The 16,334-nt window shown below is 34.4% G+C and overlaps 1 protein-coding gene across 2 annotated transcripts in view; it reads right to left on the bottom strand.

Moving 5' to 3' along the window:
• prmt3 (protein arginine methyltransferase 3) overlaps nucleotides 1–16,334 on the bottom strand; it is a 118,346-nt gene that overhangs the window by 13,733 nt on the left and 88,279 nt on the right. For both annotated transcript variants that reach the window (XM_009302968.5, NM_001017655.1), the window contains 2 exon segments: nucleotides 9,989–10,039; nucleotides 6,936–7,023 (listed from right to left, as the gene is read on the bottom strand). In XM_009302968.5, the coding sequence (XP_009301243.1) occupies nucleotides 6,936–7,023; nucleotides 9,989–10,039 (139 nt within the window).

Raw genomic sequence — 16,334 nt, 5'->3', positions numbered from 1 at the left:
TATATATATATATATATATATATACAAACACGTATACACACACACACGCACGCACGCACATTAATAAAAACTACTATACAAATAAGTGAAATAAATAAGATCAAAATAAGTATAAAATAAAAAAATAAATACGATCAAATTTTAGACAAAAAGGCCTTTTAGACTGAAACTGAAAGAGTTTTGAATTGATTGCCATATCTGCTTCTCTAGCTATTTCATGGCAAAACAATCTTTCATAAATATCACTTTTCTATATTAATAACAAAATATAAGAATAAAAAGGCATAAACAGAAATAAATATGCAAGATAAAACAATGTTTTAATGTTTACTTTCGATAACAAATACATAAATATTTCTTTTAAGTATGACCACATATAAATCGTTGTCTGATAACCTTAAAAATAGGGCATTCCTAAGTGTTTAATAGTTTAGGGGAATAATTCCTTTTAGTAAATGCCCATGAGTGAGTCTCATGTGTCCGATATGACATCTTGTGTAAACAATCTTATGATTTGTGTCTTATGTCTTGAGAAAAAAAAAAGATTTTCTTTCTAGTACTGGGTGGATTTAAAAAAAGCTTTCTTTTTTTTGAGAACTGATCCTTCAAGATTTAAAATAATAATAATAATAACAATAATAATAATAATTATTATTATTATTATTATTATAAATTACTAAGATTTCTTTTCAAAACTCTGCTCATTCAGAGGCAATAAGTCATGCTATGTAAGTGTACATGAACCTAAAAGATAAACTATAACTCCCTTAATCAAGCAAAGTCACTATAAATCACCAGTTTGTGAGCACTTTTTGAAGCTACAGCAAAACTGGCCGTACACACTGTACAATATAATGCGGCGAGTGTGTTGTGATTGTGATCTGACGCTGATATGAGCAATGCAGACGCAGCGCTAGCAGAGCTTCAAGTGGACGGCAGTGTTATCAGTGAGCGGCTCAGCCAGGACGGTCCGCGTTAAAGCTGTGGACAGATCCGCTTTGGCCACGGTCATTTATAACAGCACGCTGTATCAGAGAAACCGGCCAAAGCACCGTCATCCATCTGCGCATCAGATGACATTTCTCCGATTCCCATTATGATAAGACACACTTCATCTGTTAGCGCGGCTGGGACGGGGCTTGCCATCTACACACACACGCAGCCGAAATATTACCGCAGATGCTGTGTGTGATTTTCTTAAAGCTAAACATGCACATTTTGACATTTGGGCTCAGGTTAGTTTTCCTCTCTTACTTTTGATCACATTTTATGAGTTGTTTAAATAATAGATGGGGGCAATCAGTTCTGCAAAAATTAATAAACAAGGGTATAAATAAATAAATGAATGAGTTTCTGTCTAAGCTTGATGATGCTGCCTTACATTGTTCTTACACTTTTGGCCTTATTAAAAGAACCACATCAATTTTTAATGAAACAAAAAGAAAAACAAGAACAATCTCCTTCATTTAGCACAAAAATGTGGACCAGGACAACATTACATCAGTTATATATAATCAGTGTTGGGTCTATTTACTTAGAAATTAACTAGCTGCTGTAATTAAATTACTTTTCATTTCAAAAAGCAAAGTAAGCGATTACGTTTAAATTTTAGGTCACTTTTATTACAGTTACTTATAATGTTGCTTAAAAACCAGTTAAACTCTGCGGACCCGGTACATCATCGACTTTCGCTTTAACATTTAAAAGGCTAGCATTGCACCAGACCCCCTTTAAAGGGGTTCGTTTGAAAGTGTAGAATCTATATTTTATGCACAAATGCATCACTTTGGTTTTTATGCTATTGTAAAAAAGCTATTTACACTTAAGTACACAGTATTTTGGATACTCGTTTTCATTTTTTCATATGACTTGTGTACAAGTTATAGCTCAAATGAAAGCTCTTGCTGGTGCTCATACGGTTCTAGCATTCTTTCAAATCTATCAAACAGTTGCCAAATGAATCGTGATGTTTCCATGGCACAGAAGTGAAAACAATACATTTATGATCACTAAGCAGCCCCAGATAGCACAGACAGCTGTCATCTCTTACCTTTTTCTGTGTGCTTCAGGGCCATTCTCCTCTTTTTTTGAGGTGATGTGCATAAGTAATCCTTTAACATGTCTGACGTGGTACAAACACAGTGAATTATGTTTGATCAAACAGAAGAATAGTGAAATATGAAAACAATGATCGGTCCCCTGTGTGACGTTTTTCTTTTTTCCTATGATTACAGACGTGCAGGAACCACCAAAATTAATTACAGCAAGCTAGACCACACAGAACCTAAAAGGCACACTTTCAAATTTAAGTTTATGAAAAAAAATACAAAAAGCGCCTCTTTTTTAGGTGTTTATTACAACACAGACAACATATATAGTTATTTTAAACAGTGTTTTATGAAAATCCAAAGGGTTTTCTTTAAAATGTTACCAAACTTTTGCATTTACACCTCTACTGTACATGTGGATTTGGGAAGCTTTTAAATTTGGATAGGCAAAATCCAGGCGGAAATCCCAAAATAGCACTAGAGTTTAACTGGTTAAATACTGTATGTAAATCCAACAGTTCTATATATATCTATTCAGAAGAGCAGAATAATTGTATTTTTTAAAGAACGAATCATTTATCAAGGAAATTGCATATGCTAAAGAAAAACAATATTATAGTTTAAGACAACATAATGAATAATTTTAAAGAAGCAGAGTAATTGTAAATATTATTTTTTGTTATTTAGACATTTTCTGTCTTTTTCAACTAAAGGTTTTATGTGTCCGAACTGCACATGCTTAAAAACAATGAAATATTTTAGAATTGTATGTCAATAGTGCCATGTTTGAAATACAATGACATTCATTTGAAGCATTTTTTTTTGGTTTTGATACATATATAATTACGATAAAACCTGTCGGCAGGCCCAGCCCTAACCAATTTGGCGCCCTAGGTTTCAGGTGGAGCCCCATTACATCGCAGTAAATTCCACTGCTAGTGTACATATAGTCATAAGAAACTAAATACCTTTTTGATCTACTACTACAAGCTGGGGAAACGCCAGATAAATATGCAGATGCAATCAACGTTATTGCTGAATAGATCTAATATATACACATTTGCTTGAGGAAGGAATGATGGAGGTAGTTACATTACTATTACTATTTTCCATAACATCTATGCCCTTCCATAACATTAGCTGACGTTAAAACAAACAGATAGCACGATAGCTATTTATTGATTAGCCACCATGTTATGTCATACCTGTCAACATTGGGATGTAAAAAAATATGGGACAACAAATAGCTTCAAATGATAGAATACATAGCAAACATTAGAAAACATTGACAATAAAATAAAAGGTTTAGCCTATTAAATACAATGGCCTATACAGAAATTAAGTAAAGCTATAACATCTCATTAATTTTTATTGTAATTGCATATTGATTAAAGTTACTATAGTTATTTAGAGAAGAGCAGCAAATGAATCTCTCATTGTGTTTGAGAACAGAGGTGTCAGTTTAAGAGCGCAGATCTGATAAATATTTATATGTAGGGATGGGTATCGTAAAGGTTTTAACGATATTACTCCTTTTATCGATACCACCTTTCAGTTCAGTACTTTAACAGTTCTTTTATCTGTACATTTTGTAGTTTTTTTATTTATTAAAAACAACACTTTTTTATGATTACTTTTTTAATAATAATAATAATAAAAAAAATGGTCCCACTTTATTTTAAGTGTCCTTAACTACTATGTACTTGAATCAAAAAATAAATACAATGTACTTACTGTGTACCTAATGTATTTGAGAACACGTGGTGCTCTTGACTTGGGATAGAGGTTGGGTTATGGACAGGTTTGGTGGTGTGGGTAGGTTTGAGGGTGGGTTAAGGTGTAGGGAATGGTCAGCAGTGTATTTACAAATGTAATTACAGAAGTTAATTACAGATGTAATTACATACCGGTATTTAATCAAGCATAAGTACTCAATAAATACATGTATTTACACAATAAGTACATTGTAACAAACTATTAATTCCTGTGTAAGTACATATTAGTTAAGGCCACTTAATATAAAGTGGGACCAAAAAAATACTTAAATTGTAAAACAATTAAATAAAAACTTTCCTGTAAATGAATGTACAAGGATTTGAAGAAAAATGACTCTCAGCTTTTTACCATTCTTCTGGAGAAAAATCAATATGTTTGCCTTTTCTGGAAGAGGTCGGGATCTTTCTTAGTTTATTGTGCTCCCTTTAGTTGAAAGTACCTTCTTTGAGTTGCAAAATGCAGTAAAATAATAAGATATATTCATGAATTTTCATTAACATGCTCATATAAGTGACTTACGTGTTTTGTGAGTTAACAATGTAAAAACAAACTATTTAAATTATTTCTTATTAAGCATAGTTTATTATTAGGCTATTCATAGGCTACATATGTAAATACAGTAATGTAAAAGCATTTTTAATGTTTAAGATTTGTTTAGGCTACTGCAGAAAAAAATACTTATTTTATATATATATATATATATATATATATATATATATATATATATATATATATATATATATATATACACACACACACATATATATATAAACTAAAAGGTCCTGGAAAAAGACTCAAATTTAGTATTAAGTATTAGGCCTTGAGATTTATGTGGATTTTTGGTCAAGTAATTAAATTACTTACTGAGTAACTAAGGGTGCTTTCACACCTGTGAATCGATTCAGTGTTTCCGAAACAGGGATTAAAATTGTTACAATGTAGCTCTTTGTTCTTGGTGCGGTTTACTTTCACACGGCAAAGTTTCTAAATGGACCAAAAGAGCTAAAACAAGTCACGTGTGAGTAAACTCTCCTCACATTGGTCAGAGTTTCATGGTTTATTTTGCAGAGCTCAGCTGTCATGCGTCCTTATATTAATTTATGGTGATGAGCAATAAGACATTATAAGCAGAAAGATGCGCTTTAACTTTGAATGGTGACGCTCACAGACATCATCATCAGATGTAAATCCGAGGTAAGACTCTCTCATGCATTGCCCTTGGCTAGACAGCAGTTCGGTTAATGTTCCTAATGAGTAAATAGCTCTCGTTAATAGTTTAGCATGCTTTCATTTTCGTATTTTACATGAAACGCACATTTACCAGTAGGAATGACATCTCGCCCTACTTATAATTCTCTCTTCTTATAGCCATATTTACCAATAACATAGCTATAATACACTGTGATATATCCAGGCTTGTATCGTTTGCTTTCTCACTACAATCGATCCACTCTAGAGTTCGTTTCAATTGAGTCGAGACCAGCTCATTCAGACAATCTCGGACTCATTGATTTGGCGCGGATCCGAGCGCGATTGCTGGATTCACATATGCCAAACAAACCGCGCTAACTGGGCAAACAAGACCAAAACAAAAGTCTAGGTGTGAAAGCACCCCAAGTTACTTTTTAGACCAAGTAATTAGAAAATAATTTAAATACAACTGTCATGATGCAATTATTAATGAATTACTTACTCAACACTGTATAAAATACTATTTATTTTATCCTTACTTATTTTATCCTTTTTAAAACTTGACAAACCCTATTCAAATTTGCAAGATAGTGAGCCATTCAAAAGTGACTGAAACCATGCAAAGACAGTTGGATGACCAGATGAAGGTCAACAAGAGAAGTTGATCTTTTGTAATCTGTACGAATTCTACAATATTACATTATAATCTTTACAGTATCACTAAAGGCTGGTTATCAGCTTTAAACAAGGTAATCTGAATCTCTGCATAGTGTCTCAACATTTAAAAGAATTTGCAATTAAACCTTCCTCAGCGGATAAAAATCAAAAGACTACATTACCCTTTGCTGAGGAGCATGTTGTGTGGACAGAAAACTGGAATAATATAGACTTTAGCAAGTTTAATTTGTTTGTGTCTCATGGGAAACATTTTGGAACTTCTTGAGGCTGAAATCATTGAAATGGGCAACCCAGAGTCCTGAACTAAACCTGATTGAAACTCTGAAAAATCAAAAACTAACAAACCACTAAAGACAGTGAAATGTGGAAGAGATTGAAGAAGAGATTAACACAATAGACTAGTGAGAGAGAGACTAATGATGTCCTGTGAAAGACTAGTGATAGTCTGCAAATGTGCTGAAGTCATTCAAAGAATTCCTACTCATTTCTGACTCCTTTAGCCTTCAGAATTTTTATTTATAATCTTTGCTAGTGCTTCAGTCATTGCTGTTCTTTAATTTTGACCACTTGTGAATATAAACTCCATTTTTAACAATGAAGATTGCTTTATTTATGGAAAGGAATCTAGGTTTTACAAATAGCTCTCTAAATCAGTTCTGGACGTAAATGAAAATGTCCATAACTAAATTTTGAAAGTATTTCAACTTAAGCAGTTACTATCATTTGACTAAATATAAAACCTCTTGTTGACCTGTTGTTAAAAAAAACATTAAAAAAAAAGAATTCAGATTTAACAAAACTTCAACCAACATAGTGATTTTGTGTTAGAACAACCTAATACACAAGGATTGAAAAAAATAAATGCCTACATAAATCTGTCTCCAAACCAGATGTGTTATTTCATCTTTGAACCCCTGTAGGAATAATTGTATATATATTTATCAACAGAGAGAACAAGCTGCATGGTTGGTGTGCACTAAACCCAGAACTGCTCAATCATGTGTCTATCTCTCATGACTGACGGATAACCCGTGTCACAGTCTCACAATCAACTGTCAGGCTGGAGAAAGATAAGATACCCCTGTCTGTGACACAACACATCTTTTTGTGTTTTAAAAGATGTGACAGCTTCATATGTTCTTGCCAGATCTCAACTCAGTTTATAGACGAACACGACTAAAAGCAAACACCATATAGCGAAGACAGGAACATGTTAGAAGTGTGTGTGAACAGGGTACGAACCGGCTTTGACAGCAACAGGACTTTCTAATAAGAAGACCGTCTGTTTCCAGTGAGTCTTTGTGCAGTTTGGAGCAGTGGAGAACATAACCTAAAATTCAGAACACACGTGCATTACAAAACAGTTTATGTTGAAGGAACACTCTACTTTTTGTTGGATATAGACTTATTTTTACAAGTCACCTTGTATTACACTGTTGAGTTTAATCATTTTTTAATTCATTCAGTAGATCTTCAGCACTTTTAGCCTAGCTTAGCATAGATAGATGAATGGGATTAGAACATTAGCATCTCACTTAAAACTGACCAACGCAAACACGATGAATGTTATGCAGCACGACCAAAAAATTATTAAAACTCTTAGGTCATGTTTGAGCATGATGCTAATCTTCAATTAAATATGATTCAATGATCTATGCTAAGCTAAGCTAAAAGTGCTCCCGCCAGACCTGAAGATCAGCTGAATAGATAAAGAAAAATGTTCAAACTCAACTGTTTAACTGTAGGTGTATTTGTTTTTAAATCTGTCTGCACAAAAAAAAAAAAAACAACTACAAAAAGGAAACGTTACCTTGAATTAATTCTTTAAATGAACAGTCAACCAAAAAAGAAAAAAAAATCGAAAAGGAGAATCAATGCACACAATTGAACACATTAATAAGTTGATACAAATATTAGGTAGGTAGGCTTTCACCCACAGTACAAATAATCTTTTAGACTGCAACTTTCTTCCTAATTTAACTTTACAAAATGTGTTCAAAAGAAACACTCACCGGGCACTTTATTAGGCACACCTGTACAACTGCTTGTTAACGCAAATTTCTAATCAGCCAATCACATGGCAGCAACTCAAAGCATTTAGGCATGCAGACATGGTCAATAAAATCTGCTGCAGTTCAAACCGAGCTCCAGAATGAGGAAGAATGGTGATTTTAAGTGACTTTGAATGTGGCATGGTTGTTGGTGTCAGACAGACTGGTCTGAGTATTTCAGAAACTGCTGATCTAATGGGATTTTCAGGCACAAGCATCTCTAGGGTTTGCGGCGAATGGTCAGAAAAAGAGAAAATATCCAGTGAGCGGCAGTTCTGTGGGTGCAAATGCCAGAGGTCAGAGGAGAATGGCCAGACTGGTTCATGCTGATATAAAAAGGCAACAGTAACTCAAATAACCATGTTACAACTGAGGTATGCAGAAAAGCATCTCTGAACCCACAAAATGTCCAACCTTGTGGCGGATGAGCTACTGCAGCAGAAGACCACACGGGGTGCCACTCCTGTCAGCTAAGAAAAGCAAACTGAGGCTACAATTGGCACAGATTCATCAAAGTTGGAAAATAGAAGATTGGTAAAACGTTGCCTGATCTGATGAGTCTCGATTTCTGCCGCAACATTCAGATGGTAGAGGCAGAATTTGGCATCAACAGCATGAAAGCATGAATCCATCCTGCCTTGTTTAGGTGGGGGGATATTTTCTTGGCACACTTTGGGCCCATTAGTACCAATTGAGCGCTGTCTCAACACCACAGTCTAACCGAGTACTGGTACTCCATCCCTTCTCGACCACAGTGAATCCATCTTCTGATGGCTACATCCAGCTAAATGACGCGCCATGTCATAAAGCACGAATCATCTCAGACTGGTTTCTTGAACATGACAATGAGTTCACTGTATTCAAATGGCCACCACAGTCACCAGAACTCAATCCGAGATTTACATCATGAATGTGTAGCCGACAAATCTGCAGCAACTGCGTGATGCTATCATGTCAATATTGACAAAAATCTCTAAGGAACATTTACATTACCTCTTTGAATCTATGCCATGAATGATTAAGGCAATTATGAAGGATCAAATCCGGTACTAGTAAGGTGTCCCTAATAAAGTGGCCGGTGAGTGTATATTTGACTTGATAAAGTAAATTTCGAACTACTGTTGTAGTTTTTTTTTTTTTTTCAGTGTGGCAACTGCTATGTTAAGAACTCGAGCAAATAATACTCACTTTATCTGAGTAATACCCTAATTATCTGACATTTGTTAGAGAGGGAAAAATCAATCAAGAGTGATTAATTTCCCTGCAAATGGGGCTTTTATTTGAGTGCAGCACTAACTAAACATGCTTGTTGTTTCTATAACATGGCTTCAATATGGAAGCTTATTTCAGCCACCAGGGAAGAAAGCAATCATGTCTGTTTGAAAGAATTGTTAGAAGAAAAAAATGAAAACGGTAAGATGCATACTCAAAACAAAAAATAATAATGTAAAAAAAACAAACATAAAAATAGCCATGTAATCTCAAAATTCTGAGGGAAAAAAGTAAAAAAAAAAATGCTAAATGTAAACTTGAAGTTTGCAAAATCTCAATTCTAAAAGAAAGAAAATTAGCACAAGAATAACGCTAAGAATTATGATAAAAGTCAAAATTGCATTGAAGAAAAATATCTGAAATAGGAGATACAAAAAAGAAATGTTTACATAAAAAGGAATTGTAAGGAAAAAAAGTCTCCATATATATATATATATATATATATATATATATATATATATATATATATATATATACACACACACACACTCACTGTTAAGTAAGAGTAGGGAAATTAGAATTATTTTTTACATTTATTAAAAATAAGTAATGTAGTGCAAATTAACTTACATTCATAACAAGGTAACAATATTGACTATGGTGAATAGTGGGAAACAAACTAACTTTATCCTGAATTTATCTGGCCCGACAATATTAAAAAAACCTTTGTGACAACTGCTAATGAACACAAATGTCAGCAGAACATTAACACAAACTCATGCTCAAAGATCAAAAGCAGGACAAATGAAAACTAGTCCTGCATTATCAGAAGCCAGCGCACGATCCCGCTCCGTGGCTGATGCTTCAGCTTATTTCATTGCCTGTTCCAGTTGGCCACTGGAGGAAGGCAAATGCTTATTTCAGCATTTAGGTATGAGAGGCTGCCGATTGCATTGCGATTGCCTGGGGCCTGAAAGACGGCAGGCGTGACCGCAATCGCTCGCTGTTAAACAGCACAGCACTATTGCTTACCTTGTTTCCGCAGCACTTGTGGAAGAAAATGTCAAAATAGCCCACGATGGCCTGAAATGAAATATGAGAGCGAGGTGAGAACATGACAAGCTGTAAACGCTCACACTTGTTTAGGCCAGCAGGAAGTAATTAGCAAAACAGTTTTTTTCTGACCCAATAAAAGTGATCACATTGACAATCATTATTTTTGACACAATTACTAACACTCTATTCTTTCTTTCTTTCTTTCCCATTACTAAACCGCTCTAATCTGTCTATCCATCACTCCTATTACTAAATCTCTATTCTGTCCATCTATCAATCACTGCTATCACACACAACATCCTGTCCATCCAATCATTTATCGTTCTGTTGCTCACACATTTTGTTTATTTGTTGTTCTTTGTCATTTTATCTAATATTTATTCTATCCGTCCATCTATCTATCGTTCTGTTGCTCTACCATTCTAGCGTTGTTTTATGTAATTTTTATTATTTATTGTTCTTTCTGTCATTGTATTTATTGTTTTTATCTAATATTTAATCTATCTGTCCATCCATTTATCAATCCATCCATCCTTTTAATGTCCCTTCTGTCCATCCATCCATCCATCCATCGTTCTAAAACTCTAAAGTTCTTTAAGTATTTTTAGTTTATTTTCTATTCTTTCCATCATTTTATCTATTGTTTTATCTAATATTCCTCCAACCAACCATCCATCCATCCTTTTATTGTTTCATCCATCCATTTCATTTACCCATCATTCTATGGTCAGTCCGTTCATCCTTCTGTCTTTCTATCATCATATCCCTTCTATTACTAAACCGGTCTATTCTGTCCATCCATCACTCCTATTAAAAAAACTCTCTATTCTTTCCATCTATCAATCAATGCTATTAAACACTATCCTGTCAGTTCACCCATCTTTCAATCCTGTGCTCTAACATTGTTTATTTGTTCTATCTATCTATCTATCTATCTATCTATCTATCTATCTATCTATCTATCTATCTATCTATCTATCTATCTATCTATCTATCTATCTGTCTGTCTGTCTGTCTGTCTGTCTGTCTGTCTGTCTGTCTGTCTGTCTGTCTGTCTATCTATCTATCTATCTATCTATCTATCTATCTGTGCTCTAGTATTCTAGCGTTGTTCTTTCTGTCATTTTATTTATTGTTTATTATCTAATCAAAAGTCTAATATATTATGCCATTTTTTATTTGTGTTGCTTCTGTCATTTATTGTTTTATCTAAAATTCAATATATTCATCCATCAATACATCTCTTCATCCTTCCATTGTTCCATCTCTGCCCATCCATCTATCCATCCATCCATTGTTCCATCTCTCTGTCCATCCATCTATCCATCCATTCTTGAATTGTTCCATCTCTCTGTCCATCCATCCATCGCTTTAAAATTCTAATGTCCAAATTTGTGATTTTTGTTTATTTGCTGCTCTTTCTGTCTTTTTATTTATTGTTTTATCTATCAATCTATGTATCTGTCCATCCATCCATCCATCCTTCAATTGTTCCATCTCTCTATCCATTCCACCCATTCATCCTTCTATTGTTCAATTCGTCCATCCGTCCATCTATTCATCCATCCATCTAGCTATCTATCATTCTATTGCAGTAACATTCTAACTATTTTTGTGTCGACTTTCATGTTTGTTTTGATGATCTCAGAAGATCCAGCCATTATAAGACTTCTTGTATATGCAGTCAGGTTTTAATTAGTCAGTCAGAATTATTAGCCTTTTAAAATGATCTTTTTATAAATATTTCCCAAATGTTGTTTAACAGAGCAAGGAAATTTTTACAGTATGTCTGATAACGTTTTTTTTTCTTCTGAAGAAAGTCTTTTTTGCTTTATTTAGGCTAGAATAAAAGCAGCTATTCATTTTTTAAACACCATTTCAGCGACAAAATTATTAGCCCATGAGCATTTTTTTTTCAACTGTCTACAGAACAAACCATCAGTATAAAATAGCTTGCCTAATTACCCTAACCTGCCTAGTTAACCTAATTAACTTAGTTAAGCCTTTAAATGTCACTTCAAGCTGAATACTAGTATCTTGAAAAATATTATTTACTGTCATCATGGCAAAGATAAAATATATCAGTTATTAGAAATGAGTTATTAAAACTTTTATATTTAGAAATGTGTTGAAAAAAATGCTCTCCATTAAACAGAAATTGGGGACGAAAGTAAAAAAAGGGGCTAATAATTCTGACTTCAACTGTATCTGTCCATCCATCCAGTCATACATTTCCACTGTTTATCCAGGACCTGGTCGTGGGGGCAGCAGTCTCAGCAGGGATCTCAAGATTTCCACTCTCCAGACACTTTGTCCAGCTTCTCCTAGAGGATCCCAAGATATTACCAGGCAAGCTGAGAGACATGGGCCCAATCCCAATTCTATCTGTTAGCCTCCCCTTTTTTTGTTAGCTTTCCCCTATTTCACACATTGACATGAAGAGGTACAGTAGGATTAGGGTATCCCTATTCTCTTTTTGCTTGAAGGCAAAAGATCTTTTTTTATTTATTGTTTTATCTATCAATCTATGTATCTGTCCATCCATCCATCCATCCTTCAATTGTTCCATCTCTCTATCCATTCCACCCATTCATCTTTCTATTGTTCAATTCGTCCACCCGTCCGTCCATTCGTCCATTCATCCATCCATCTAGCTATCTATCATTCTATTGCAGTAACATTCTAACGTTCTGTTTGATGTAACTTTTGTTTATCTGTTGTTTTTTCATGAATTTATATATTGTTTTATCCAATATTCACTGCATCAAATCTATTGACTATTTTAACTTAAAAAAAAACTATCAATTGCTCTATAACTACCACTTTCAAATCTATTTTTTATTCAGCCCTCTTAAAAGATAAGACTAGTTATGATTATATAAAATAAACTTTTCTTATAAGTACATTAGAAGTAATTAAAGAATAAAAGTTATTTTAGATAAAGCATCTGTAAACATTTATAAACACTCCATGTATGAGATCATCATTTTATCATTTTAATTTTAGGATCAATAACATTTTGTTTGTTTTCTGTATTTACACAGACAAACACAGTGTAAAATTCACAATATTATGGAAATAATAAAAACTAGCCTTTTTTTGTCCCAGCCTGCCCCCAATGACAGTGGAGCAACTCTATCAATCTCTGAGGCTCACTTGTAGTGGCAATGATGCAGAACTAATAGCTTTTAATCCTGACGCAGCTGACAACACGAGGGTCTGCTCGCTCGCACAAAGAGCACAATCAATGATGAGACACACACACACTCACAGAGAGAGAGAGAGAGAGAGAGAGAGAGAGAGAGAGAGAGAGAGAGAGAGAGAGAGAGAGAGAGAGAGAGAGAGAGAGAGAGAGAGAATACACTGATAAAGAGAAACCACAGCATCAACAGAGCAGTAAGCAACACTACAACAGAAGGAGAAGGTAAATACTCAAAAAGAGAGAGAGGGAGAAAGTTGAGGTGACTAAATTTTAAATAAGATTAGTTTCATCTTTCTTTAAGTAACTGCACGAGAAGCTTTTCCTTTTTTAGCTTTTGGAGTTATTTGAAATGTGGTATTTTTGCAAAGCATTTGTGTGATGAAATAAAATAAAAATATTAAATAATATGTTTCTTATTCTTTGCCTAGATAAACTGTTCCAAATTGTTTGAGAAAATTTCTGTTCAATCTTAAACATGTAGACAAGTAACACAATTCTCAAATTCAGGTATGTCACTTTTTACAAGACATGACAGTTGATAACAAGAGACGCCACTGAAGGTGTGATGGGAAAAAAAAAAGTCAGGTCAAAGTAATTATGAATTCTAATGAACGTTATTAGACATTACATGGAGCAATAACTACCAAATCAGGCCTAATTGCTTATTGAATTCTTTAAGAAGCATGGATTTGCGAGTCATTTGCCATGCCGGAGATGAACTTGGTTATCACTGATGACAACAGCTCATAAATATGATTGATTGGGGACAAGCATGTAATAACTTTTACTTTTGACGACTCAAATTGTTTCCAAGAAAATCATGCTTCCCAGGATGCAAGTGTTCCCAAAACATTCACTCAAAATGTAGAGTCATGCTCAAAATGATTGACACCCTGGGTGAATAGGAGTCAAAAATACAGTGAACATTAATTTGTAGAGTTTATAACTTTAGTTCAAAATATTTCATTGATATAAAACAATAAGGGGGTGGGGTGGTGTTCTCATTATGAAAATTATTGGCACTCTTTTATTCAATAGATTTGCAGCCTCTATTAGCCTAGATAACAGTTCTGAGTAATGTAACCTGAGGAAATCAGAAAGATGCAGCTCAATTTTCTTTACATAAATCTTTTCAGATTCTTCAGGGTTTCTTGTCCATGTTGGTGCTCTTTATTCTACAATCCACACATTTTCAATAGGGTTCAGATCAGGGGATTGGGCTGGCCATTTTGTGCTCAGTGAACTATTTTGTGTCGACTTTCATGTTTGTTTTGATGATCTCAGAAGATCCAGCCATTATAAGACTTCTTGTATAGGCAGTCAGGTTTTAATTAGTCAGTCAGAATTATTAGCCTTTTAAAATTATCTTTTTATAAATATTTCCCAAATGGTGTTTAAAAGAGCAAGGAAATTTTCACAGTATGTCTGATAACATTTTTTCTTCTGGAGAAAGTCTTATTTGTTTTATTTAAGCTAGAATAAAAGCAGCTATTCATTTTTTAAACACCATTTTAGAGACAAAATTTTTAGCCCCTTTGAGCAATTTTTTTCAACTGTCTACAGAACAAACCATCATTATAAAATAACTTGCCTAATTACCCTAACCTGCCTAGTTAACCTAATTAACTTAGTTAAGCCTTTAAATGTCACTTCTGAATACTAGTATCTTGAAAAATATCTAGTAAAATATTATTTACTCTCATCATGGCAAAGATAAAATATATCAGTTATTAGAAATGAGTTATTCAAATTTTATATTTAGAAATGTGTTGAAAAAAATCTGCTCTCCATTAAACAGAAATTGGGGACAAAAGTAAACAAGGGGGCTAATAATTCTGACTTCAACTGTATCTGTCCATCCATCCAGTCATACATTTTCAACTGTTTATCCAGGACCTGGTCGTGGGGACAGCAGTCTCAGCAGGGAACTCAAGATTTCCACTCTCCAGACACTTTGTCCAGCTTCTCCTGGAGGATCCCAAGATATTACCAGGCAAGCTGAGAGACATGGGCGCAATCCCAATTCTATCTGTTAGCCTCCCCTTTTTTTTGTTAGCTTTCCCCTATTTCACACATTGACATGAAGAGGTACAGTAGGGGTAGGGTATCCCTATTCTCTTTTTGCTTGAAGGCAAAAGATCTTTCAAAATCATACAACAAATGAAGAGGTATGAAGAATCTCCCTGAATACACCAGGAAAAGCAGCAAAATGATAAACAAATGTAAAAAAAAAAAAAAAGGCCATTAATAAGGATTTTTACTAAAAACTAGCATCTGATTAATTACATTCAAAATTGCGTTAATTTGTCACAATCATGAATTGTAAAAAAATGTAATAAAAAACGCTAAGTTTTGATAACAATCATCACATAATAACTCCTGCAAAAAAATTGTCTTTAATATATTTTAAACTCTGATAACCTTACCCCATGAATTAACATAGGCCAGAAAAGTCTGATGACAATGAATTCACTTTTTACTGCACATCTAGTACACCGTTAATGTTATTCTTGTGGTTACATTTATGAATTTGAGCATGGCATAAATACACAGTACAGTTTCGTGTTTTTTAAAACAATCCAACAATCGTAACAGTGGTGCATGAGGAAACCTGGAGGCTTACACACTTTCAAGCCGAAAACAAGCTTCTAACTATTCTAGAGTTAACATACAGCTCCAAACAACTTCACGAGCGAGCAATCTGTTAAATTTGTGCACCTGGAATGGCTATCGTAGATGACATCTCTAGTGACGATATACTGTATAATGACGTGTGTGTACTAGTGGTGTCCCAATTCTTAGGGGAATATCCCTACCACTTCACACATGGTTTCAAGGGCCAAGGGGATAATGCAGGCGTAGGCCCCCTTACATTCCATTGGGCATTCTCCCGATGGGACAAGCCCGGAAAACCTCCCCAGGTTGGAATCCAGGAGGCATCCGAAACAGATGCCTAAGCCACATCAACTGGCTTCTCTGGATGTGGAGGGGCAGTGACTTTACTCCGAGCTCATCCCGGGTGAAAGAGCTCCTCATGCTATCTCTAAAGCGGACGAGTACCGTCTTTGCATAGATGTCTATACATTGCTAACAAATGTAAACAGATGCCGCCGAATGAAG

Source organism: Danio rerio, chromosome 7 (genome assembly GCF_049306965.1).
Source record: "Danio rerio strain Tuebingen ecotype United States chromosome 7, GRCz12tu, whole genome shotgun sequence".
Lineage (NCBI taxonomy): Eukaryota > Metazoa > Chordata > Actinopteri > Cypriniformes > Danionidae > Danio > Danio rerio.
This window is presented reverse-complemented; position numbering and strand designations above follow the sequence as displayed.